At 42.5% G+C, this 27,700-nt stretch overlaps 3 protein-coding genes across 6 annotated transcripts; 2 read left to right on the forward strand and 1 right to left on the reverse strand.

Moving 5' to 3' along the window:
- Nucleotides 1-3,050: 3,050 nt before the first annotated feature.
- On the forward strand, nt 3,051-6,420 carry smim19 (small integral membrane protein 19). 3 transcript variants are annotated; one of them, XR_005693917.1, is made up of 4 exons: nt 3,103-3,381; nt 3,557-3,681; nt 5,386-5,662; nt 5,695-6,420. XR_005693917.1 is itself a non-coding variant. In XM_040016638.1 (3 exons), exons 1-3 carry the CDS (start codon nt 3,248-3,250, stop codon nt 4,014-4,016), a joined length of 489 nt encoding a protein of 162 aa, XP_039872572.1. In that variant the 5' UTR covers nt 3,051-3,247; the 3' UTR covers nt 4,017-4,672. The 3 variants fall into 3 exon arrangements, 2 of the variants coding, with proteins under 2 accessions (XP_039872572.1, XP_039872573.1); XM_040016638.1 differs by lacking the exons at nt 5,386-5,662; nt 5,695-6,420 and adding an exon at nt 3,787-4,672 and having other exon boundaries at nt 3,051-3,381; XM_040016639.1 differs by having other exon boundaries at nt 5,386-6,420.
- pld7 (phospholipase D family, member 7) lies at nt 5,890-17,070 on the reverse strand. 2 transcript variants are annotated; one of them, XM_040016631.1, is made up of 12 exons: nt 16,927-17,070; nt 16,343-16,444; nt 13,182-14,078; nt 12,771-12,958; nt 12,482-12,662; nt 12,264-12,378; nt 12,049-12,176; nt 11,287-11,490; nt 10,038-10,177; nt 9,558-9,723; nt 9,363-9,462; nt 5,890-7,046 (listed from the first exon to the last, which is right to left on the reverse strand). In XM_040016631.1, the coding sequence occupies exons 1-12, from the start codon at nt 17,041-17,043 to the stop codon at nt 6,850-6,852; spliced, it is 2,535 nt and encodes an 844-aa protein (XP_039872565.1). In that variant the 5' UTR covers nt 17,044-17,070; the 3' UTR covers nt 5,890-6,849. The 2 variants fall into 2 exon arrangements, with proteins under 2 accessions (XP_039872565.1, XP_039872566.1); XM_040016632.1 differs by lacking the exon at nt 16,927-17,070 and adding an exon at nt 16,635-16,871.
- A 261-nt stretch (nt 17,071-17,331) lies between these two features.
- Nucleotides 17,332-25,954, forward strand: gpr137 (G protein-coupled receptor 137). Its single transcript, XM_040016636.1, has 8 exons — nt 17,332-17,444; nt 18,496-18,972; nt 22,452-22,486; nt 22,592-22,832; nt 23,628-23,777; nt 23,873-23,998; nt 24,601-24,719; nt 24,821-25,954. The coding sequence occupies exons 2-8, from the start codon at nt 18,592-18,594 to the stop codon at nt 24,915-24,917; spliced, it is 1,149 nt and encodes a 382-aa protein (XP_039872570.1). The 5' UTR covers nt 17,332-17,444; nt 18,496-18,591; the 3' UTR covers nt 24,918-25,954.
- The last annotated feature ends 1,746 nt before the right edge of the window (nt 25,955-27,700 follow it).

A 27,700-nucleotide genomic window follows, 5' to 3' on the forward strand; every position in this document is an offset into this window, starting at 1 on the left:
GACCAAAATCAACGCAAAATTCTCCCACACAACAGAACCTCCTCTATTCCTCGCTGGCTCCAAATCTCTCAGTGGAATGATCAGTGGTTCGCTATCTGTCACCATCAAAACGCTCCACAAATCCCGCGAATGATTCGCTTCCTTATAAACCATTGAATCAGACACCGAAGCAGTTACGTTCTAAATGAAGCTTCGGACGTCACCGATCACGTGACTCTGGCCAAACGAATCAAGCTTCGACACAGTGCTTCTGAAGCAGTGTGTTGATTTTTTTGACACACGCACCGGGGCGTCAGCTTCAAGCGGGCCATCACTAGTATGAACAAATGACTTAATCTGTAACATAATAAAATATAAAGAAACATGTAACTGAGTATTTAGCTTAATTTGCAGAATGTTTGATTTGCCGGCAACAAAACGCTTACACAAAAAAACCCGGGATAGTGAATGAAGTAATGTTACTTGACAAATAGCAAAACATAGTAAATACATAGAAACAGAATAATGTGTACAATGCGCAAGAAAAAAGAAAAAGAAAAAGTAAACACATATGGGACAAATGGAGAGCATTGCAACTGCTCCTCCACTTTATCACACTGTCATCTACAGATCTGTATGCCCTAAATGCCCTAAAGTGCTTTTATGCTGATTGAGCCATGTTTATGATGCTAAAATGAAATTTTACTAAGTTGGTGCCATGCAGCAGATTGGTTTAATTACAAATGGGTAACTGATTTTACATGATTCAGTTAGATTTTATACATGTGAGACATATTAATCATCCCAGTTTACTTTGCATTTGTTTAACTCACTTAATGCTGCTGAGCAGCTTTTTTCCAGAGGCTGAACAGGTCTGCTAACATTGTTGCCATTGTTATTTGTCAGTCTGTATATCCTCAGTTCTTTTCCTTGCCTCCCCTCCGGCCAGTCTGAGTCTCTCCCACCAAAGACAGGAGCAGAGGAGGTGAGGAAGGAGGTCAGTCAGCATCGCTGTAGTGATGAGAGATGTTTACTTTGGAGCCTCATTTCAACGCGGTGTCAGTTAAAAGAAGTGCGGCACCTGGTATCTCTCATTGTTCCTTTTGAAAGGTTTACCATTCTGTAAAATGGAACGATATCCATTGGATTTTTGCCACACTTTCAAACGGTGAAGACCAGAAAGTTGGATCAGGATCATGATCTTTTTGCTTTTTGTTTCCCTCTATACAGCAAAGGTAACAACCACTACAGAAACACATACCTGTGTCCAGTGTTGGGAAGGTTACTTTTAAAATGTATTCCATTACAGAATACATGCACCAAAATGTATTCTGTAACTTATTCTGTTAAGTTACTCAATGACAGTAACGTATTCTGAATACTTTGGATTACTTAATATATTATCATGCTTTTTACAACTACGTGAATGTACTATTGCTGTGTGATGTCGGCTCGTAGCCGAAAAATAGCTTTACTTTGTTATCTGGGTCAACTTTTCTTGCGAGAGACAGAGAGAGGCGTTGAACGGCTGCTCCAACGGAGCTTCTTGTTTCGGAGGAAAACACGAACACAGCGTACAGTCGAGTCTTAATAGCTTACTTACAACTGGGCTCATCAGGCTCTCTTCTTGGCTGCAGTGGTTATTATTATATTTACATGCTTCCAGCTCCTGTTTTTGCTCGATGACAACTCATACTTTTCCACTATCCTTTTTCTCCCTCCTCTTGCTCACAGACACATAACGGGTATGGCAGTGCATTCTCAATGCAACACGGACTACACTGCCCATGAGGCTACATTCTTTAGAGCTATGCCTGTAGCATTCTGCTTGTTAGCTTAGCAGAACAACAACAACAAAAAGGCGCTCTCTCACCCAGGAAACACACAGTCGCAGAGAGAGAGCGTCGCCCTGTAACCATGGCAACCGTAACGCTGCCGCCTGGAACAACAGAACATAGCTGTCAAACAAAACCCAAACAGGAAAGTACCGCAGTGTAATCCATTTATTTCAACAAAGTAACTGTATTCTAAATACCACCTTTTTAAACGGTAACTAACGGAATACAGCTACTCATATTTTGTATTTTAAATACGTAACGGCGGTACATGTATTCCGTTACTCCCCAACACTGCCTGTGTCTCTTCTGTCCTCCAGATATATTTTATGAAACAAGGCATTCTGTAAGATGGCAAACTGACATACTTATTTGGTCTCAAGATTCAGAAAAGAGAGAAGGCAGGGCTGGAAAAAATAAAAAAACCCAACCTGTGACATCACATAAATGGATAAACAGATTGGAGGTTGGAAATCAGTGTGATTTTACCTTTAGTAGTTCTCATTCATTATTTGCTTCCTCCTGTTGCAGTTGTGCTCATGAGTAAAATAACATATGTGGGTAAGATATAGCAGCTGTGGCTACAACCGTAGCTTGCCTCCACCAGTGTGTGAATGCGAGAGTGAATGAATAGTGGCATTGTAAAGCGCTTTGGGTGCCTTGAAAAGCGCTATATAAATCCAATCCATTATTATTATTATTATTATTATTATTATTATAGCTTTTACTGATTTGCACATTTGGGGTGATGCTGACCTGATTTTCACCAAAATGAATCTGAATATATAGAACAATCATGCATAATGGACCTTCCATGACCTTCCAAGCTATATAGTTTATGTCTTCCATATTTCCAACTATATCCATAATCACATACTGTGTATGCTACCATTGTATATAGTGTATTATCTTACTTTTTTTCATTGATTGTACTTATTTGTATTTTTGTATTTCCTTCATATATCTGTACCTGAGCTGAGGTGATGCAAAAATTTCCCCGTTGTGGGATCAATAAAGTCTTATCTTATCTTATCTTATCTTATCTTACAAGTAAAAACAAATACAAGCTTGTAAAGTTCCCTTCAGAAAGAAGGACAAATAACAAGAAAGGACCCAAAAAACAACACAGAATAAAATAAAGCATTTTGTGCTGTAATAATTAATTTAATTGTCCAATCAAACCTGCATCAGTGAATTAATTTCAGAATTGATTTTTTTTTACTGGGTTGATTAAGATTTGGGACTGTAGGGGGCAGCAGTACGTCTAAACCGGAAGAGGAACAACGAAGAAAAGAGAACGGATGTGGCGTAATAGTGTTTACACTACACAGTTGATTCGCGAGGACGTGTAGGCTAACAGGGCTAATTTAGAGGATTTTGCTTCAAAATTGGACGTTTCTCCGTGTAGTTTGGTGGCAGTTTCCGCATTTTCCATGGGCGCTCACGGGGTTTTGGGGAACGAGCCCGACTCCATAGACTACTCTGTGCACGAAGCGTGGAACGAAGCCACGAATGTCTACCTGCTGGTGATCCTGGTCAGCTTCGGCCTGCTCATGTACGCCAGAAAGTAAGGACGCGTTTCTTAACCTTACCTCATAACGACTGTAAATAACTGGTTTGGCATCAAATCACCCACCAGGTTAACATGTTACAGGTCAAACCGTGTGCTCGGTGATGATGTTCCCCTAGTTGTTTGCGGATAACGAGCACAGACTGACGCTGTTTGTTTACGTACACTTTAGAAACAAGAGGAAGATCATGCGCATCTTCACTCTGCCTCCCACCGCGGGCAGCAGCCCGGAGCCCAACTTCTACGACAGCCTGCAGAAGGTCCGCCTGCGACAGCAGCTGGAGATGTACTCTCTGGGTGAGGATGCATGTGGGCTGATGTGGATTGCAGTGAAACTCGATTTGACGCTACAGTACTGTGCAAAAGTCTTGACCCGCTTCTAATTTCCTCTTACTTTACCAGGAAGATGGGAAATAAGGGTCGGGTCTGGGTTTTCCCCGTTTCTTTTACATACTGTCCATACTTTTCTCTCCCTCTTCTACTTGTCAAGATTCAAGGACCCACTCCACACCACGCCGAGATATGCCATGTTTTCAGCTAACCTCTCTGTGGGAATCGCCTTGTTGTTGCAAAAATACTATTTTATGCCGACAACACTGTTATTTGTAACCTTTTTTCTTAGATTCAGCTAAAGAAATGAAAACAAGGATGCTCCTAACACAGATACAATTTAAAATTTGGTTCTTTGCCAAGTGGAGTCATCCATGAGTAAGATGCCTTTTTATATGCTTGGATCATTCGTAGGTCAGTGTTAAGTCGCTTAACAAAAAAAAATGAATGAATAAATACACGATATGGTACAAAGACTGGACCAATGCAAGTGATGTCCAAGGAATAGTGTCTTAATTGGTCAAAACAACTTTAAGAAATTACAAGAAATTATGTCTCCATTGAAGCAAAACGGTAGGTGGCTCAAGACTTTTGCACAGTACTGTAGATGCTGCCTTTATTGAACTAAAATAGGGTTGCACAGCAAGTCAGTGAATATTGTGTGGCAAACCCTTTAACATTACACTGGGTTGTGCTTGCTGGTGAGGCTGTGGCTGGACGAAACCAGACGGAGGTTTGATATTGAGTTTTGGTGTGTGTGCGCCACTGTTTTTCAGCCTTAGAGGTTTTGTTTTCCAGGTAAAACCTCTGCGATCATGCCTCCCCTACTTGTCTACAGTGAGCCTCTGTAGCACGTGCGTAATTCTAAAACACACCCCAGAGTTTAGATTCTATTGAGCTGAGCAGACTCATTTTATTGATTTATTGATTAGCATTCAAATATCTCACTGAATAAAGATCTACCACAAAGCAAGAAAGCACGAGACAAGGCTAATCAAAAGGTATTTGCTGAATATGCTTATTACACCAACCCTTTTAACAAAAGATCTTTCAGCATGCAGCTCATGTACAAAACAAAAACTTTCCACCTTAGATCAGTAACTATATTAAATTAAATGTCATTAATATAATCAAAGCAAAACAACTGAGAGTTTCAGTATTATTATTTTGCCCTTTTCATTCTTGATTTATATATTTTTCTAATACTCTATTTTTAAACAATGAAAATGAACTGCACTTGTTCCACCAGTTAACCCTTCTAACAGAAACACATCTCTGCTTTATCTTTGTCCTTGTGTGTTTTTTTTTTTTTTTTTTTTGTTTGTTTTTTTTTTTTTTTTTTTTTAAGAAATCTGTTCCCCTTAAGTCGTATTTACCAAGCAAAGAGCAAAAAAGTAACCTGAAATCGGATTGTAGTGTGAAACCAGATACTAATGTAGTCGAGCCTGTGTGTGCTGGCTCAGTGTGGGCTGTGTTAGATGGGGAAAAGTGGGGATTTTTTTTTTTTTTTTTTCTTTTTTTGTGTAATGTTTTCCTTCACATTAATAAAGACATTAATTAATACCAATGGTGCATAAAACATTCACAAGAGTGGGGAAAGCCTGCTGGACGACCTATAGATCTTCTGCTTATTGTAGTAACTCTCCGTCTGTCTTATTTCTCGCCTTCTAGCCAGGAAGTTTGAGCAGCAGCAGCAACAACAACATCAGCAGCAGGGCCAGTCAGACAGTGTGCAGCTCTCCATGGAGTGAGAGCAGGCAGCCCGTCTTCAAGCTTCTCCTGCCCGTGGATATGAAAGGACTGGGATGGTTGCAGAGTTTGTGTAAAAAGAATCTGCACCCATCCTTGCTGCTTCATTCACCGTCTGACGTTTCATTTGTGCACGTGGAGCTGCTCCACAGCTACAAAACAAAGCTGTGGATGCTTTTGTACAGCTGGCAGCTAGCAGGTGTGCTGTCTCACAACAGTGACACTAAGCAGGTGTGAAGAGCTAAAGCTGGAACTGCAGCGTTCGACACTGACACAGGCTGTACATGTTTCATCCCATTTCTTCTTTTTTCCCAGATGTGTGCAGAGAAAAGATTCTTAAATGTGAAGATGAAGGCACATAAACCTGAAGTTAGTAGTTAGATTATTTCTAAATGCATCATCTGGGTCTCTGTGGGTTTTGTTTTGAAATAGCTGCTTCAGTTCACGTATATAAAGATTTTTCCTTCTAGCATTGAGCTTAAGACAGCACAGATTCACTGTGAAAAGTCCTGTTTAAAAAAAAAAAAAAAAAAAAAAAAAGTACACTTGCATGATTCTCGGGTCAAATGAATCATATGTCGGAAACAGGCTGTTGGTACAGCTCCTCAGTTCATCCACTGAAATAAACTCTCTGCTAGCTTTCATCCGATTGGCTGCCCCTCATAAACTAAAAACAGCATGAGGATGGCGCTTTGGCGCTCACAGCCAGAGGTGTGATGTCATAAGAAAGAGAAAGGGCTCTTGAGGAATCCAGAAAGATTACCATATTAGGTGTGTCCCCTCTCTGACATCATACAGAGCCGAGAGTAGAAAAGCCTGTTTGAAATGGCTGCAGGTGAAATACCAAGCTAATTGTTTTGAAACTGCAATAGGTCACCTTTAACTTTGTGGAACACCATTATGATTTTGTGGCTGATTTCACATAATCATCATTATAATAAAATAATTCTATGTTGATGGCTTAAAAGTGTGCAACGAGTTGGAATATTACTGCTGTGCTGACAGCTCTCAGTTTATAAAATAACACGTGTTGGTTATGTAGTATTCAGACTTTTTCTGTTGTAAAAGTTCAGATTTTGTAAGAAAATCCAGAGAAAAGACGTCTTAAAGGTCTCCAGCATGTTGTTTTATTTATAATGTAACACACTTGTCACATCTGTCAGCATATTTCAGCTGCTGACAGAATATTAAAAACACCACAGAGAAATTAAAAAAACAAAACAATAATGTGCTCTGAAAACACAACTATATACAGAAAAAAGGCAGCCAGTCGGTAAACTGCAATAAAACAAACAGCCAGCGGATTCTGCATAGATGCAATAAAGTTCAAGTAGTAGCAGCAAGAAAGCATGCGGCTCTTCTAAATGCGACGCGCTTTTGATTCCCTCAATGGCGCGGGCACACGTCCACGTCTTCAACGGGGAGCGTGGAGGCGTACTCGGACCCCCAGTCTCTGAGGAACAGCTCCTCTGCTTGGCTCTGCAGAGTCTGCTGGCCCGGTTTAACAGCAGAGCCCGTCTGGTTCACCACCAAGCCCACACCAGCCGTGAACGCAAAGTAGTTTTCTGACCAGTTGGACGTCCCTGTGAAGAGAAACAGTTTAACAAGCTGGACTGCAGGAGACTCTGGGTGAGAGCTACAGTCTCCATTTATCGAATGCTTTTCTATACTTTCTGTCACACGTACACAAGTTTAAAACAATGTGATCAGACAGTTTTTTACTCTTAGATCTGTATGTTGTGACAGAGATTGGAAATACCTAATATGGTCATTTTAGAAGCCCCGCCCACCTGGTGTTTAAACCGTGGAGGATGGCTTTACATGGAGAGCAGCTACAACAATTAGAGGATGAAGCGCTGCACTAAGACTCAATATGTGATGAACAGTGTTGAGTAGGTTACTTTAAATGAGTAACTTAGTTACATTACCAGTTACTTCTATCAAAAGTAACTCAGTTACTTCAAGTTACTCGTTACTTTCAGAGTAACTAGTTACTAGGGAAAGTAACTTTGGTTTTACTAAGAATTCTCTTGTTAATGTGTTGCTAAATGGATACCCAGCAAGAGTGCCAGTCTTCTAACTTGCTTACTTGCCACAAGTGCACTGTGCCACCTACCAATAGAAAGGAAAAAAATAATGTGCACATTTCCACGAGAGAAATCCCACGCCTGGGCCGTCGTTGACCGCCGCATGATTCTAGCCTGCTTTTTACATCCAACACAAAAAAACTGCAGTCGTGGTGCTTTCGATTGTACTCAGAACTCGGAAATTCTGCCTTCTGAATAGGAAGATGTAGGTAACACCAGACTGCAGATGAGCTGCATACAGGGCTGGACTGGGACAAAAAATCGTCCTGGGCATTTTGACTAGAGACTGGCCCACCATTATAGGAAAAATCATAAAGCCTTTGAATGAAAACAAACGCTGTTGTGACAGTGATGTACACTGTTCTGATGGTATATATGCATTAATCTATCAATCGTTTGTTGTAAGATTCAGATAATTATTTTTTTTAAAAGCTAGACATTTTAAATGAGAATAAGAAAAAAAAGTATTTCCCCTCTCCCTGTTAATGCCCTACCTGCCCCCCTGGCAACACTTTGCTAGATCCGCCCCTGCACAGTTACCAGCTGTCAGCTACCTAAAAAAGGATCCTGGTGTTATTTGTCTCTCAGAAACAGTTCATAACTTCCCTTCAACTCATTCGTGTCACCTAAAAGGTAAACCTGTTTCTCCATCACCTATTCAGCTCTGGTGATTCAGTAAGGACATCTCCTGGTTTCATCTTCATGTTTCTCTCTCACCACATATCCAAACCGACATCCTGACCAGCAGCTTTACAGCTGTGGCTCCAGCCAACATCAGCTGATAGTAGAAAGTAATATTAAATAAATTCTAACAACAGCTGATCAAGCTTAAACGTACTGCTGTTGTTTAGCGCGACATGGTTTCCTCTTTCTGGCGCAAAGTGGGCGATAAATAAACGAGAGAGAAAAGCCGATCAGCTGATCATTGATCAGTTTCATGATTGAAGTAGAAACAGGAGAGGGAGGGAGAGAGAATGAGAGGAGAAAAGGCAGCTGTGCGGCGTAAACACAGAGTAACTCCAGCTTTGTGCCTTTTTCATTGTAGCTGAAGTCCGGGACAAACTGTGTTCCTTTTCACCTCAATACGAAACGTGTAATAATTTCTCTGAATACGAGACGATTCCGTTTTTTACGGGACGGTTGGCAACTCTAATAATTAACCTTATGAACAAAATAAAGTTCAACATCAGTATCATAGCACCCACCCAGCTGTATAGAAACTCCGTCATGCTAGCTAGCACGCAGTACGAAAAAGTCAGCATAACGAAAATAAACTCCACCTAAACTTGGTTCATATCTGACCCAGATGGACTGCAGGTCATAACTTCTTACCTGAAGTTCAGTTCACTTGATACTCGGACTGGTGGCTGCTTCGGGTCTCTCCTCTTGCCTCCCTTTTCCTTCATCCACCTGCTGGCTTCCACCACTTGCTAATGTTATTGAATCTGTGGAAACTCCGCGATAGCCACCACACGAAGTAACGAATAACGAGCCTATTTAAATCCCAGTAACGAGTAACGCGTTCCTGGTTTTGGCATAATAACTAGTTACCGTGCTCGTTACCACAATAATAACGTAGTTACTGTAACGCGTTACTTAATAACGCGTTAGTCCCAACACTGGTGATGAATGCAAAGCTACTTTTGGAGAGTTCAAGAACAGAAACAGAGCTGAAATTGAGTATAATCGTTCCACTTTACAGACATTACCTACTAAATGTTAAAAGCTGGACACCTTACGCTGTTAAATTTTGCCTTTCACAGTTCAAAGGAGCTAAAAAGTGTTAAAATGTAGCCAGTGCTGGCAGCATACCTATATAGACCACTCTGTCTGTAACCATGTACTTGGCATGGTTGACTCGTGCAAAGGGAATCTTCTTCTGCTCTGCTGTTGAAGGCACTGTAAAGATTTTCTACAGAACATACAAAAAACGTTGCTTTAGAATCCGCCATGTCATCGGTGACTTAAAACGTTTCATGAAAAGAAAAATCAAATCTTCAAACATACCACGTCAATGTCGCACCTCAGTGGATGCCTCCTGAGCACCTGCAGGGACTGCAGGAAGATGAACATGTCAGGAGAAGAATGCGCCCAGCAGCTGACCAGCAGTTGGACCCGCACGCCTCTGGTGCACGCCGCAGCACGCAGGGCCGTGTCGATGGCGGGCCAGAACCTGAAAATGAGAGACCAGGACATACTTTAAAGCTCTACAGCTTCCACAAGACACATCAGCACTTTTGCTGTTTGATGCAGGCAGGTAGAAGCAGAACGAGCAAATTTCTTCCTCCTGAAATGCTCTCTGAGCGTGTGTACTTTATCTTAATGAGAGGCTGCTTTGTAAGCCAATCTTTTACCTTTTTAGTAAGTCGACATAACATTTTTTAACAGCATAACAGTAATTTCTGATTGTGTCTTGCATTAAGGTTGACTGACTTAAGAATTGCTATTAAATGACATGAACAGTGCAGCTGTGTGAGTGGAGTGTACCTGAGTGGCTCCGTGAACTGAGACAGTGGAAGGAAGTCCATGACAGAGATGTAAACGAATCCCTGAGCATCGTTGATGACAGACAGAATAGTGGACAGATCGTCAGAGCGGCCACGGGCTGAGATTTGTGGAGGGGCGCTCTGCAGAAAACAGACACAGCAGAAGCAATGATGATCAACAGAGCCAACACAGGAGGAAGAAAAGCCTGTGACAGCTGAGTGATGTCCTTATCTTGAGATTGGAATGGTGCAAAAGCAGTTTCAGACAAACATACAAATGTTGTTTTTTAGCTTTACACCAAAACATATTCAGGGCATAGTTACATTATGAAGATGAATTTATTTCAGGGGGCTAAACCAAAGTAAAAGTCCCAGAGTGCAATTGGTGTTTCTGTGAACCCACAACATGCAGCTAAAGGAGCTCTAGACACAAGAGCTCTATCAGAGACCTCGGGAGTGGTGAAACCTACACTTTTTTTACATTCTTACAAAAAAATAGTGCCCTGGTGATTGCAGACTCCTTTTTCATGGTAAAGAAAACCCGAGAGCACATCAGTCTTAGAGGGGTAAGCACAGAAGTAAGCATATCATTATCCAAGTCGAACATAAGAGGAATCTTGCAGAGAGTTCAGTACACCATGCAAACCAGCTATCGTAACAAAGACAGAAAGGGGAGATTAGACCATCTACAAAAATCTGAACGAGCCCCAGAAATCCTGGTCCAGCATTCTCTGGACAAAGGAAGCTCAGATCAGCCTGCAACCGAAGGACAAAAGAAAAGAAACTGGAAGAGAAGATAAAACCACAGAGAAGGCTTGGAATGGTTTATGATCTGAAGTATGATGGCATGAACAGGGATGGCTTCCCGTGGCACTGGGCCACTAATGTGAATTCATGATGTAAAAGAAGGCAGTTAAAGACACACTATCTGTACAGATTTAGAAAAGAACAGCAAATTAAAATAATAATGAACAAAGATGTTGGTTTTAATGTTTCTCTCACTGACTAAAAGACTCCAAACAAACCACAGACAGCAGCTATCTGTCTTTTTTGTTTATTCCTGATCAAATGTTAGGATATTCCCATTCGTTCAGTGTTGGGAATAAATCTGTTTGTCATTGAGCATTTAGTATGATGACGTAACATAGACTCATCTGCCTGTGTCTATCAAACAAATAGCAATCGATGCAACACAGTTCCTGTAAAATGACAGCAGAACTCAAAAGGATTCCTCCTGAAACGATACTCACAGAGAGGTAGACCTGAGCAGGGACCCCGTTGAACTTCAGATGCAGGGGCTTCTGGGAACTCGACAGGGCAGAGAGGCGAGCGGGCCAGTACGGAGGCAGGGAACCGTTTATCACACCGCCGATGCTCCAATACACCCCAAAGATCCGAAAGGCATCCTGAGCCAGGCAGCTGCAGTCCTCCACTGACAGACCCACCTCCTTCACCTTTGTTCAAGAGAGTCCACAGTCTGCATTAGCTCTGACACAGCACAGCCACTGTGCTAGTATGCACGATGTGTGGGCTGATACAGGGATGTAATTACTTCTTCTAAAGGGAAATGTATCATTTTCAGGTTTTAAAGCTGGACTCTGTATTTTTATTCATGGACTCCAGTAAAGCAGCTTTCACAGTTCATGCTGGGCTTTGGTGTAGCTGCTCTTTTAGGGCCTCTCCCAGTTTACGTCTAACTGGCTGCCCCTCACCAACAGAGGGTTTAAATCAGCAGCTGAGCGGGGCTTCTGTGCCCATTGACAGAGCTGACCATATTAGAAATATTTCCTCTCTATGACAGCACAGAGGAAACAAAAACCATGAGACATCAGTCCTGCACTCTGTTGACACTAATGTACTTAAGCTGGGACGGATCTGTCTCCCTGCCCCACTTAAAAATGTTGTGTGGAGACTTTTATACTCGACATTACCCGACTAAAAACAGGGGGATTAGTGAGGATATCCATCTCTTATACAACCTATATATAATAGTTTAGGAGTTTTCACCATACCTGGCTTAGAGAGCGCCAGTCCATGTTAGCACTGCCCACATAGAAGTGCTTTTGGTCAACCACCCACAGCTTGGTGTGGACGATGCCTCCAGTAACGGCTTTGAGGTCCACCTCTCTGACCTCTGCACCTGCAACGGAAAAACAAAATAGCATGGGAAATTAATGCTGAAATTCCTTAAACGTCCTATTCTGAAACACAAACCTGGCACTCTTACCTGTCCCAGCCAGGTCGGCTGTGTCGTGATTTGACTGTTGGGGGGCGTTGACAGCGATCTGGAGCTTTACACCTTTGGATTCAAGTTTCATCAGCTGCTCAAAGACCTTTCTTCCCTGAGAATCATGCGAGGCCATTAGCTCAGAGGCTTAAAGCTTCAGGTACAACCACCTGATGTGCTGCATTGTGAGACCTGAGTGTGCAGGTGGTTGTGCTCACCTGAGAGTCTGAGGATTCGTGCGAGCCCAGATCGCTGTCCCGCAGTGTGAAATAAAAAGCGGCGATGTGGACTGAGCTGTTGGCTCTGTCCAGCAGGTGCAGCCAGCTGTCTGCGATGCTCTTTCTGGACGAGGGGGAAGACTGGTAGAGACCGACAGGAATGCTTTCCACCAGGTGCACTCTGAACAACAAGGACCACATTCAGCAGTACATTAGTTAATCCTGACAGGTGAATATAATATTTCTGACATAAATAACTCAAAGATATCCAGTTGCTGATATCATTTACCGACAGTCAGTGCTACAGGGCTCTGGTAACAATCCAAAGCCCTCCAGCCAGTGCAGCTCCAGCTGAGCCGTGAGCTGGGACACGGACATGGGAAGCCCGTAGTGCCACACGTGGTGAGAGAACCCTCCGAGAAGCAGCAAGGTGGTGCTCAGGAAGCAGAAGAGGGTAAAACTGGGACATCCTGACCTCTGCAGGATGATAAGGGGAGAATTTATACACTCCAACAGGCTACATCACACTCACAGCTTAAGCATAGCATAGCATACTGTGATGCATACCAAAGCTGCTACTGCAGGGAGTGGTAGAATTCTGAAGAATTCCTAAATAGGTACACATGTATGCCTCAGCTGAGACGATCAAGGAAACAGACGCCAGTGGAAGCTCTCAGTCTCAAACAGTGACATAACTCACCTTGGCTGACTTGATTGCTTTCACTTTAGCGGGTGTCTTTGGTGCTGCAGCAGCGTCTGAGTCGGGATCTGCTTTTTTCTCTTCGAGCTTTGGGAACTTTGACTGGCTTATGAGTGGTTTACGATCCTCCTTCACTTCCTCTGATCTCTCACCAGCCAACTCATCCTCACATTCAGCTTCTGATGAAGATATACTGTCCCTCAAACCAGCTGTGTTCAGTGGCTCTGTCTCCCACGGAGGTTCTTCGTCCATTATAGCTTCCACTTGGCTGTCCTCAGGTGCTTGAAAGATCTCTGCAGACTTTTCAGAGTCTCCAGATGGAGTGAGGAGAATCCTGTCTTTAACTGCGGGGTCGTACATCTCCGCTGGCTCCTCCCGGGGTATCTTGCTGGGGAAGCTCTCGCGTGGCAGATGGGTTGTAGGCCCATCTGGGGTGGTTTCTGAGGTTTTGCTCTTGACTTGCTCTGATCTGAGAGCAGGCCGGGGGCTTGCAGTCAGAAGAGGGGAGTGAACAGGTTGGGCAGCAATCAGAGGGCCGTGAGCTGTCGCAAGAGCCACTTCTGTTCTGCTGAATGTAGAAGGAGCCTCGAAGCCAATTTTGGGGGTGTGGAACAATGGCGCAGGGAGCGCTGTTTCTCTGGGATCAGGCGGCTTGGACTTTGAAGTTTCCAGACTTCCAAGTTTCTCAGGAGGCTGAGCGTGGACTGGAGTGTCCTTTCTGGGAACCGGCAGCTCCGTGCTCTGACTGGCTCCAGCGGGTCGCTTCTGGAAAGTTGGGATTCTGGAGACTGGTTTCCCACCTTTGCGGTTCATGTCTTCTTTCTCCTCGAGGTCTTTTTTCAAACTCTTTTCGTCAGCTTGGAAACGGTCCAGCACAACACTGCAATCCTTCAGATCCTGAGGAAGATGAAATATCTGTTATAAATCTGTGTAATCATGTAGCACACACACACACACACACACACACACACACACACACACATGAAGCAGGGATTCTGAATAGCTTCATGGCACACACCAAAGGAAACGTAACACCTACGGCTATCTAAAAAGCTAGCAGTGAATCACTGAGAGACTTTTCCAGTCTTAGTCTTCCTGCTCCCGCTGGCTCCCGTCAACATCAAAGCTCCCACGCTGACTAGCTACACCCATTTAAAGCAGCTCTCCTGACTGGTGCGTGGCTGCTGTTGACTTGTTAATATTTGTTTACCTGCATGACACGAGCCTTACCGTGGCTACAGCATTGTTTGACCTGATATTCTCATGGCAGTCAGTGCTCAACATTAGCCTTGCTCTGCTCCACCTCTGCCTGCTCATTTTCATAAATACACTGACAGCCCAGCGGTCCAAAAGTGGGCGTGGCCACTCTACAGGTCACATTTTATGGATGCTACATTAACTTGCCAGTAAGATATATAGCAGTGCCCCCTACAAACAAACACTTAGATACGTACCTGCGTTTCCAAACATACTTCATATTACACCCGTCAGCCACAACATTGAAACCCCTGCACTGATTTTAATGGGTCACTTCATTGCACTGGGTCACTGCATTAATGTAAACGATACTTTGATACACTGTTGAAAGCCAAGCACATCTGCAAAACATGTTCAGGAACAGCCGCCAGGCTCCCCAGATCTACACTTCCAGAAAGATCCTCACTTATTAAAGACAATGAAGACAATGTCAAACCATATATGCTTTCCCGTATAGTAAGTGAGACCTGGTGCTAAAGTGGCCCAGCTGTAGTTAATCAGTGTCACCCATTTCATGAAAACTGGCACATTATGAAACAAAACAACCTCCCCAAACTGTTGAGAACAGAAACTGTAAAACAATCACGCCTGGAAGAACGTTTCTGTCTTAAACAAACAGCAATTTGTCTCCTCCCTTTTATCAAAAGAGCTGACGATGCACAAGTGGTAAAGACACGTTTTTAAAATGTGCTGCTGGCATCAGCATCATCATGCATTTTGTTCTGCTAATCCAGTTTAGGGTCACAGTTGGGTAGGAGCCAATCCCAACTGTGAAAGGGTGAGAGACAGGGTACACCCTGGACTGGTTGCCAGTCTATGGCAAGGCTCACACACAGAGACAGAACAGATTTGCACTCATATTTGCAACTACGGCCAATTAACCCAACATGCATGTCCGAGTATCCAGAGAGACCCCAGGCTTCAGCTTTTGGATATATATTTGAACCCAGCAAATTTCATGTTTTACAGTTGCCTTTATTTTAATTACAGAAATACTCTACTATTCTGCAATATTCAATTACTTTAAATTCAACTGTATTCATATAGCGCCAAATCACAGCAACAGTCACCTCAAGGTGCATTATAATGGGGTCTTCTCTCTACAATAATACAGGGAGAACCCCAACAATTAGTCGACCCCCTATGAGCAAGCACTTGGCAACAGTGGGAAGGAAAAACTCCCTTTTAACAGGATGAAAATTCCTGCAGACCCAGGCTCAGGGAGGGGCAGCTTCTCTGGTTGGTGGTAAGGGGAAAAAGACGAGACAACAGGCATGCTGCTGAAGAGAGCCAGAGACTAATAATAACTAAAGATTAAATGCAGAATGGTTTATAAACACAGGTTGAGTGAAGAAAAAACACTTGGTGCACCGTGGCCCCCAGCAGCAGAGGCCCATTGCAGTGTAACTAAGGGAGGGTTCAGGGGTCACCTGATCCAGGCATAACTATTAGCTTTATCAGAGGGAATGTTTTATAGAGTTTTAAGGAACCACAAGAATGCCAGCTGTCTGAGAACAAAGTGCTCTTTTGGGGTGATATGAGATATTTAAGAGAGAGATGAAAATAGATATAAACCAGTATTGATTGTGACTATTCAATCTTCTGTTTATTACTAAATAAGCAACAGCTCTCTTCTCTGCCAGCAGGGCAAAGGAGGTTAAGACATTTCCGCACTGGCCTGCCAGTATTTCCCGGAAGCGGCTTTATGCAGCTGCAATGACACAAAGCAGGATATTTATACTGCAGGGCTGTGCAAATAGGAGCTCTGCCACACCCAGGAGGCCTCACAGGTGGCTCTGCTTTGCTCTCTCTCTCCCCCACCCCCCACCCCCCCATCATGCGTGCACAGAACAATATCTGAAAGTGAGAGAAAGGGGGGTGTTTGTAGGTGAATTATAGCCTACCGTCAGATCTGCCTCCTCAGCAGCTTCCTCCTCCAGCTCAGCCTCACGTCTCTCCATCTCCTCCTGGAGCAGGACAAGCTCAGAGTCTGACTCGTCTGACTCCTGACAGGAGATATAGGTAACACCGTTAACGTTAACAAGCGATGGAATAAAGCACTAGTTGCTGCGTCCACTCTGCATTAAGTGTGTTAACCATTAAAGTAACAGAAAAGGGGAAGGAAATAATATGAAAGGTATTTTTTTGTTATTAACCACATATAAACATCCTAAGCTAGTTAAAAAAAAAACTTACCATGATTAGAGACCTTTAACTAAGTTTTGGCTCGCACGCGGAGTTAGCTAAAACAATGCTAGCCGCTTAAGCAAATATTTATTGCGGTAAAAAAAAAAACTAAAGCAGTAAAGTTGGATGAACTAAGAGCAGTACGGCCTCTTTATAATCCTCGCTTAAGTATTCTACACGTATTAGCCAACTAACGTCTTCGCCGTTGACGTTAGCCAGTGAGCTACGTGGCCCACGATGAAGTTTGCAGCAGCGGAGGAAGAGGAGGCGGAAAGGAAAGGCTGAGTAATAGAAATCCCACCTCGTACGTAGCTCTCTCCTGCCTGCGCCTGGAGCTTCTCCTGGCTGTCGGTGTCGACGTCGGTAACTGTACCTCGCCGGGGCGGAGGGACTTTCTGGATCGCAGTACCATGGGCATCTTGGAGCACTTTTTTTTTAAATAATGCAGCACCTTCGTGACTCGAGGCTTAACGGACGCTGCGGAGCGTTAACAGCGGGCTCGTTTGTCTGCAGTGCCGAGGAGAGCTCAGCGACACACCCGCTAAAGCTACGCTTCAGTTTATTTTTTGGGATATACTCACATTTATTAAAAACAAATCGATTGGGTCGTGTAAACAATCTTTAAATTGATTTGAATGCACCTACCTTCATACGTAAACAACAAATTGAAAAAACCGCGATTTGCTGTCTTCGCTGATTGGCGGTTGAAATCAAAACTGTGGGTCCTCCCACAAGTCTTGACTCACGTCACACAATGCGGAAACCAAAAAGGGATTACCGTCGTCGGCTGCACATCCCAGGAGTCCTTGCTCGCGAAAGGTAAGCGCTGTCTTTGTTGTTAATAAATTATTGCGGGTGTCTTGCGTGTTTTATGGTTCTAATGAGGAAGCAGACGGCCTCTGACCGCTGGCAGTACCAACACTTCACATTAGCGCTGGCTCACAGTTACTTTCAGTTAGCCTGGCTGTGGCTGAAGACCCTGAGCGGAACAGCCGGTTGTTTATGCTTTTGTAAAGCTCAAAGGAACCTCAAGAGCATAAAAGCAAATCAATTACAAAACGGAAGTGTGACAGAATTTGGCCGATTGTTGCTGTTACTGTGTTATGCTGCTTTAATGTTCTGCTGTTATCATTAATAACAACTGCATGACTGATTGAAAAGATATAGTTTTGTGGAAATCGGATTCGATTTTTCTTTCGAGGTTAGATATTTTATATCATAGTACTACAATATGAATCAAAGGCTTGGACACTACTGACCACTGACCACACAGGCCACTACTTGGTCGACTGATCTACTTTGCAGTATGTTGTCCTGAAAACCGAGGAAAAAAGCATCTTCCCATTGAACTTTTTTGTGTTTTTCTGCCTCTTTGAAGCTAAAATAGGCAGGAAAAAACATGAGATATTAATGGAAAGCCCAGGATGTCCTCTATTAAGTACATCAGGACTTAGTAGGGTAGCTCAAATAATCAAAAGATGTAGACCAAAAACAAATGTCTATTACAGAGGACATAAATGAATAAGCTAGTTCTCAGGAGGATATATTTATTTCTTTTTCCTCGTAATGATTTCTGTTACAAGCACAGTAGTTGTAAACGTGCCTGCATGTCACCTGAGGCAAGTGATTTGCAGAGGGCCTGTTATCACATGAGAACGCTGCGTGTGATTACATGCAGTGTTCTGATCATTCTTCTTGATCAAACAGCCCACACAAAAGGCTGGAGGTGTATTTTAGGCCACTGTCCTACTGTGTGAAGGGATATGATCAAGGTACACAGGGGTGACACTGAGGATAGGTCCTCTGATCACATTGGTGTTATCAAGATTGTTTTTTTCCCCATCTTCTAACTTCTTGTTTTTTCATTCAGGTCTCATGTAATCCCCTCTGACAGAGAAGATAAGCTTTGGTTCTCTAATGATGATGATGATGACAATGCCAGCTATTTAATCACATCAGTAGTCCAATGGAAGCCCCAGTTACAGCCACCCCTCCTCCCAACTCCTCCAATTCACCATCCCCGGCCCCCCTGCGTCCTGCTGTCGCCCCCTCGGTCCAGCTTAGCTTTACCATCCTCTACACCACTTTGTACGCCGGGCTCTTTGTGGTGGTGTACGTGCAGCTGTGGCTCCTCTACATCTACGGACACAAGCGATGGAGCTACCAGAGCGGCTTCCTGTACCTCTGTCTGCTGTGGGCTGCCCTTCGCACCACCTTGTTCTCTTTTTACTTCCATGACGCCCTGCAAGCCAACCACCTCCCCGTTGCAGTGTTCTGGCTCCTCTACTGCTTCCCCGTTTGCCTGCAGTTTTTCACTCTCAGCCTCATTAACCTGTACTTCACTCAGGTAAGGTTGAAGGGATGTGGATGGGGAAACGTTCTTAAAAATCTTGTGTCATTTAGAAAATGTTGCTCAGAATGTAAAAAGAGTCGCTCTGGTACAGCCATGGTGATAAAAGCACAAATAAAACTAGTCAGAGGAAAACACAAGAGCCCTTTACAGTGGATCATGTGTCCTCAGCTACAGCGCCACATTTTTTTTTCCAACAATATCTTTATTATTTTTTACATTTTAATGACTTGCAAACAGTCCAACATTCTAAATACTACATGAACATACACTCCTCCCAGACAGCAAAAAGAAAGCAACAAAGTCGTCAGATTTATCACTCCGTTAAAGGCCTAAATTTGTCATTATCCCAAATCAAATGTCATTGCCCTCAGTCCTCGTCCTCCTCAGATAATACAAATCCTTCTACAAAATTTACAAATGGTCTCCACACCTTCTCAAAAACATCCAATTTCCTTTTCAGTATACATGTTATCCGCTCCAATGGGAAAGCCACCATCATTTGTTTTATCCACTGTGTGATACTCGGTTCCCTTGTTTTTTTCCATTTTAGTGCAATTAATCTTTTTGCTTGTAACAAACCCATGCCAATAAACATTCTGTCACTTTTTGTGTACCTCATGTTTTCTGGGTACAATCCCAGAATAAGGAAGCCAGGATCCAAAACAACCTCTTTGGATAATATTTGTTTGATAGTTTGTGTTACTGCAGCCCAAAAGGATCCTATCTTCCTGCAATCCCAAATACAATGCCAAAAGTTACCTTTATCTTCATTACATTTATTACAAGTGTCTGGAATATTAGAGTTGTACTTATTTAATTTTTCCGGAGTAACATATATTCGCATTAACCATTTGTATTGCAACAACCTTAGTCTAGAATTAATAGTTTGTTTATGAGCTTTTGCGCAAACCAATGCCCATTGTTCCTTGGATATGTCCTTCTTCAAATCATTTTTCCAGGCGTTCAACCTTCCCAAAGAATTGTCAGATGTTTTGGACCTAATCAATGTATATATTTCTGATATTGCCCCCTTTTTTTTGAACTGCTTTTGCTAATTATGTCTTCCAATTCTGATTTTGGTGGTTTGGTGCAGGTATTATTTTGATTTGCTCGAATGTAACTTCTAATTTGGAGATATTTGAAAAATTGCTTTCTATCTATATTATATTTATGTCTAAGCATATCAAAGGGCATCATATCTTGAGAATCTGTTACATACAAATCTTGGATTTTTTGGAGTCCTTTAATTGACCATTGTCTAAAAACTTTATCCTCTCTTCCTGGTCTGAAATCCTGGTTTCCCCACATCGGTGTAAACTGTGACAATACAACAGGTTCCTTCATATATCTTTTTACATCATGCAACACTTTGACCATGTTCTTTACCATTGGATTTTTCGCCTTTTTAATCAAGTTTATTGCTGTGTCTGAGAAAAAATATAAAGGTAAAGGTGGATGCAAATTAATACTTTCCATCTCTGACCATTGCGGGGCGTTATTTAAGTCAAAATAGTATCTTATAGACCTGATTTGACATGCCCAGTAATACCACTCAGTATTTGGACACATGACACCACCCTCGTTGTATGGTAGATGCAACAATGATAATCTTATCCTTGGTCTCCCATTTTTCCATAAAAAACCGAGAACAAGCTTTTTGATCCTGCTAAACCAATCAACAGGAGGCGGCAGGGGGATGTTCTGATACGCATAAAGCACCTTTGGCAGTATACTCATTTTGTATATATTAATCCGACCAATTAAAGAAACTGGTAGAGATATGCATCTGTCCACTATCTCTGTTATTTCTTTAGAAAGTCTTTCATAGTTATTTTCCACGATCTCACTTAATTTGGGCGAAATCATTATTCCTAAGTACATAAAGTCCTTTACTGTCTTAAAATGAGATGTTACTATGGGTGGGTTTTTCCTTTCTTCTTCATTTAGTAATAAAACGGATGATTTAGTTTTGTTAATGACATACCCTGATATTTGACCAAACTCCCCTATCAATCTAAGCAGAGCAGGTATAGATTCTGTTATTTTAGAGAGATATACTATTACATCGTCTGCGTACAACGAAATCCTATGTTCTACTTCATTTACCAGAATTTCTGTCAATGATAAACTCGAACGTACGGCTATAGCAAAGGGTTCCATAGCTAATATAAACAACAGTGGGCTTATCGGTGAGCCTTGTGGACATCCCCGTTTCACCCTTATTGGTTTAGAGATATTTTTGTTTGTCAAGATTTCAGCAGTTGGATTTGAGTGTAATAATTGTATCCATCTTCGAAACACATCTCCATAACCAAATCTAGTCAGAACATCAAAAAGATAAGGCCACTCGACCCTATCGAATGCTTTTTCAGCATCCAGTGAGAGTAAGGCCCTCTCTGAGGAATTGTTTAGTCCGTCTATAATGTTAAAGACTCTTCTTACATTATGTAGACCTTGGCGCCCCAATATAAAACCGTTTTGATCTCTATGAATTACTGAGGGGAGAGTATCTTGCAGACGTGTTGCTAATATTTTACCCAACACCTTAAAATCAGAATTAAGTAAGCTTATCGGCCTCAAATTTTCACATTCATTACTCGGTTTTCCTGGTTTAGGTAACAAAATGATTAGTGAACCTGTTACTGATTTAGGAAGACTTCCTTTGCTTAATGATTCCCGATACATTTCCAATAGCGGTTTCATTAATTTACTTTTAAATTTTTTATAAAAATCAATTGGGAATCCATCTGGTCCAGCTTTTTTACCTGATCTCATATTGTTAATTGCCCTGCTTATTTCCTCTTCGATGATTTCTGCATCTAATTGTTGTTTTACATCGTCAGCGATAGTAGGAATATTTATTTTATCCAGAAACGCATTTCTGGAGTTTTGATCTGATCTATCCTGGGATTCATAAAGTTTTTCATAATAGTTTCTAAACTCCTTGTTTATTTCAATCGGATCCATTATCATTTCCCCTTTGCTGTTTATAATCGACGTTATATTTTTCTGCACTTCCAATTGTTTAATTTGCCATGCCAATATTTTTCCAGGTTTCTCTCCTTGTTCATAAAAAGACTGATTTAATCTCAAAATGTTCGAAGCTGCTCTATCTCAGCGCCACATTTTTATTCTTGGTCTTTACATGATTCACAATTCAAAATAACCACTGTTCATTTTAAACTGGAGCCTGGTGCAGCCGTTCAAGTAATCTACTGTGAAACATGATGTTGTAGCTCCTTTCCCTTTCACGCAACTTCCTTCTAATTGATCGTATTAAAAAAAAGGCTAGCAGCTCTTGTGACTATTATGCTCGTGCCACAGACTTCAAAGAATTATAACAGGACTGACTACTCGGCTGTGTTACCTGCAGTTCTGCCCCCAACAGATCTTAATCAAGCCTGTTGTGTTTTGAGCAGGATGCGTTCTTTGTGTCTTTATGTTTATGTGGGTGTCTTTGTGTCTTTGTGCAGGTATTAGTGAAAGTGAGAGAAGTGGACAGAGGGCTGTAAGTTTTACATCATTTTCCTGTTGTTAAATCTAGAAAAGCGCCTCGTTACGTTATTGTTATGAGCCCTAATCGTCCCGATTGGACCCCCTGTGTGTTCCTCAGGTGGGGAGCAAGGTGTTTGTACGGTGCGCTGAGCGCCATCTTCTTCTGCGTCAACATGGTGTGCGCTGCACTCGGGGAACGAACCAGCGATGGCGAGAGGGGAGAGCGCACCTGGAATCTAGTCCTGGTTCGAGTTGTGGTCAACGACTTGCTCTTCATCCTGGAAGCAGTGCTGCTGGCCTCCACGCTGTTGCTCCTGACCCGACACTCGCGGTCCGCCAGCATCCACCTGATCAGCAGGGTGTGTTCAACGTTGTTCCCCAGAGAGAAAAATAGGGATATGCTAATCTTGCACTCACTATTGACTTCACTGCACTGGAGTTTATACTCAACGAACGATGCATCTGCAGCTCAGATGTGTCTAGACAAGCTAGCTGTTCAAGAAAGGAAATCTCGTGGTATCTACTCAAAGTATGTCAGTATCAGCATCAAACATGAAGAAGTGGTACTGAGCCAGCCCTGATGAACCGAGCCAAGTTTAACAGCAGCACACGCATGATTAAACTCATGTTTAGTCCTGAGCTGCTTGGAAAAACAATGCGTGTCATGTCTCCAGTCTGAGAAGATCACGGGACTGACATCACTTTGACATCATCGGGGTTATCTCAGCTTGAGCTGCTACACTACATATCTCCAACAGATCGTTTTAGGTGTTGCGTTAAAGGCAGCAAGGCTCCTTTTTAGCTACACAAAAGACATTTCCTCAGGTGAGAGGTGAGACGTCTTCACGAGAGCCTACAAAGAAGTCCAGTTACCTTCAGCTCAAGTGCTTAAAACTACCAGAACCTGGATCACAGACAACCTGCACCGATGTCTGTAACAGATCTGTGTAATAAGCACTGAGATGCATTATGGGAACTGTAGGATCCAGCATTACTTGAGTGATATAATGGATGAAAGCAATGTTGAGCATAGCCAGAAAAAAATGTGATGCTGGACACAGAAAAGCCAGGATACTACCATAAAGAGCGATGGGGATGTCTGTATTTTGACAGTACTCCAGGCTAACTTTGTTTTTATTTTTTAACCTGACCAGGGGACCACAGTGTGGCGTACAGCAGCACTGGGAGCAGCAGTGATCTTCCTGTTTGCCAGCAGAGCCTGCTACAACCTGACCGTCCTGTTTCTGTCCCAGAAGTATCGGGTGGAGTCCTTTAACTATGATTGGTATAATGTCTCTGACCAGGTAAGAATCCAGTACCAAAGCTTTCATGTCTGGCTAACAACTTGGGACAATTAAGGTGCCCCTAAAGAGCACTTTCTGCACTTACTTGTTTTAAGGCGGACTTGGAGAGTGAACTCGGCGACAGGGACTACCTGGTCTTCGGTGCCATCCTCTTCATGTGGGAGCTGCTTCCAACTGGTCTCCTCATCCTTATCTTCAGAGTTCACCGGCCTGCTCAAGAGGTAAATCTAGTGGATGTGAACGTAATGTACTGAACTAAAAATCTACTAATGACACCTGAGACTGTATTAAATACAATTATTTACTGCTTTATTACTCAAAAACATGAATATTTTAAATTTATTCAGTTTTTTATATAGTGCAAAATCACAACAGCAGTTGTCTCAATGTGCTATATATTGGAAGGTAAAGACCCTAGAGTAATATAGAGAAACCACCAACAATCATATGACCCCCTGTGAGCAAGAACTTGGCAACAGTGGGAAGGAAAAACTCCCTTTTAACAGGAAGAACCCTGTGGTAGGACCAGGCTCAGAGTGGCAGCCATCTGCTGTGACCGGTTGGGTTCAAAAGTGGGAGACAGAACAGAAGACACGCTGTGGAAGAGATCCAGAGATTAATTATAACTAATGCTCTTCCTCCCATTCTACTTTTAAGTATCCCAGAACCCACAAGTAAGCCTGCAGACTGAGAGCGAAGTGCTCTAATGGGGTGATATGGTACACTGAGGTTTTTAAGATAACATAGGGCCCGATTATTCAAGGCCTTGTGTGTAGAGAGAAGGATTTTTAATTTGAAACATTATTTCGTCTCATTCTCACAGAACAGCATCATGGCTATAAACAACAGGGTCCTGCCTCGGCCGTACTTCTTTGACGACCCTCAAGGCAGCGATGAGGACATACCCGCTCCATGGGCCAATGGTTCAAATTCAAACATAAGGTACAAGCACCACAAAATCTGATTACCTTAAAGCTGATCACAGGGTTTCAGGAGTGTGAGAAGAGCTCTCATCTTCTTCTTTTCTTGCTTTTTCCCCACAGCTGGTACGGATCAGAGACCGCGCCGCTCCTATTTGCCAACAATCCTCCAGACCAGAACCACCAGCACCACACTCTGTATTCCACTCCTCAAAACTGACCCCCCCCTCCCCGAGTTCTTGTTTCCTTGATGACATTTATTTCAAAGACAAGCCGCTCTCTCTCCTAGACACACTCACAGCCAGTAGTCCCTCACTGTGTGAGCAAATTTGCACTGAAAAGTCTCAGGAAATCATCACCAAACAGTGAATATGCACCTTCTATTTTTCTAAAGAGACTGTATTTAAAAAGTTCTTCCTCATTTAAAGGGAACAAGCTATGTAGAAACAGATCAAACTGACTTAAACTGGCCAGTATTGCTCTCTCATGAAGGTCATACTGAGCTACGGCCACAGGTTGACTTCACACACATGCCATTGTTCAATTTTGGAGAGACCCTTGCCATTTCCAAAGAAGAGGATGGCACACGCGGCCTCATTTGCATTCCTGTCGGTGTGATGTCGATGCTAAGTTCACTGAAGTTAAACAGTGACTTTTTTTTTTTTTACAGGCTCACATGTGATCGTTTGTCTTGTAGACAGACTGGTTTTTTTTGGTGTTTGCAGCTAAGTACTGTTTTAAGACCAGGGATGTCCTTGGCCTGTACACTGCTGCTGCTGGTATAGTTTTCTTTCATCTTTTTTAAAGGCCAGTGTTTGCTCCCATGTCTGTAAAAAGTTGCATCGTTTAAATATTTCTAAGTTGACTGAAGTCCTTATTGGATCTCTAAGTTTAACTTATTTTATAACTGTGGGTCTACCTGTAATTAGAGTTGGAAATCAAACGCGACTCACCCTTTGCGACTTTTATGCAAAAAAAAAAACTTCCTCATAGTCAGTCACTCACCTGTGGTTTGGACTTATCCACGTGACAGGTATGTACTGTCCATGCTACGGACCAATAACAACATCAGAATAAACCTGCTGGGCATGTTGCTGAGCAGAAAATATATGTGGTAGAAATTCTGTATCTACAGTGGTGCTGTTATGCATTTTAGCCCTGTTACTGTGAAGGGTATGTGACTCGCTCTTTGAAATTCAGGACTCCTTTTGTCTTTTATGTAATTGTTGACTGATAAAAAATAATAATCTAAAAAGACTCACTGTGCCACATGCATTACTTAATGCTTCAGTGTAAGGGTCCATAACTGCTTTGGGGTTTTCATCACAAATATCAAGTGCACATAAGTCTGAAAACATGACCAACACCTAACTGAAGATGCATGTTAAATAATGCTTCCATTAATTATCTGGATGAATATTGACCATGGACTGTATGAAAAAGAAAACAAAGATGAGTTTGGAAAGTGGAGTCAGCATTAAAGTGTTTTAAAACCTGCATTCTTTTTAATGGCCAGCAGGGGGCGATGACAATGGCTGTCAAAAAGATGTTCTGAAGTCTTTGGAAAATGGCCCTCTGATCATTTTTGGGCTCAGCGACTAGTTTCAGCTAATAGACTAAAACATGAAATTAATTTAGTAAATTATTGGTCCTAGTAGTAGAGCTGGATGGATCAATCCAAATATCTATACTATTAATACCAGTGCTGATATGGTTATTGGATTGATACTAGCACAATAGGATCAATACTTTATTTCTAGAGTCCCAGAACCTCGAGTAATGTCACTGACATGTGTCATCATGGCATGATGGGTTGCTTTTTTATAAAAATTTATAATCTTATTCCCTTAATAAATGGAACCATTTGACCTGCACTGGAGCAGACTGGGTTTGCAATGATGCAGATGTTTCCCAGTACAAAGTAAAACCAGGGTTAACCCCAAATTTATTTGGATAAGCCAAAATTCTGCTTTGTAGTGCAGGCCTCTGGTTTCAAACCACCAAGACGTGAAACCAAACGCTTCAAGCAGCACTTTACAAGCTGATGTGTGATAGTACAGCAGCCATCTTTCGTATACAGTCTGTGCCTAACATCTATAGATAATGACTGGACACAATACCAGTGTTGTTAAACCTTCAGTCACTGTTATATCGTACATGGTGGGAAAAGAATAAATGCCTGACAAGAGTTTGCAGTTGTACAACACACCAACTGCACATAAAGGACAAGTGAACCTTAAGATGCAGTGCTGACATCCGAGTCAGTGTTTTTCCTCAAGGATTCTGGCTAATGCCCGACTTTCAGATACCAGAAACACGAAAACATTTTAGCCTGATTGAACTCAGCGTTAAAAGAAATGTTGTGCAGTAGTTCTGTCTAGGAATGGGTACCGGTATCCGGTGCCATGATGGCACCGGTTCTGACATAAACGGTAGTAACCAGACCGAAAAGCAGCGCACATTTCGGTGGGTTTTTTTTTCGGTGCTTTTTTTTTCCTGAGCTATGATACACTTTAGACTCTAGCCAATCATTTTACGTTTCCGAGGATAGTAGGCGGGTCCAGGTGCGTACGTTCTTTTAGAGCAGAGCTACAGATTAAAAATGCCCAAGGCGAAGCGGTCAAAAGTCTGGCTGTACTTCACAGCAAAAGATGCAAACTCAGCAGCCTGCAACAAGTACTTTAAGCTGATACTGTCAAAGGAGGTAACACCTCGAATCCGATGAAACACCTGGCGATGCATAGCGTTTTTTTTTAAAAGCCGAGAAATGCGTCGTATTTGATAGCTTGCTGCGAGACCTCACACCGAGCACATCTACTGCGGGTGGGTTGCCTGTTATCGGAAACTGAGTTAGCAACATCCCCCAAAAACCCGAAGAGTAGAGTCCTGGTCCCTAGCCCTGCCAGTGGAGCAGAATTGATGACGGCAGCAGCAGCCGTTCTTCCCTGCGTGAGTAGCGTGAGGCTAACCACGTTATTACATTAATGCAGTAAGGTGAACTAG

Source organism: Simochromis diagramma, unplaced genomic scaffold, assembly GCF_900408965.1.
Source record: "Simochromis diagramma unplaced genomic scaffold, fSimDia1.1 OVJJ01000685.1, whole genome shotgun sequence".
NCBI lineage: Eukaryota > Metazoa > Chordata > Actinopteri > Cichliformes > Cichlidae > Simochromis > Simochromis diagramma.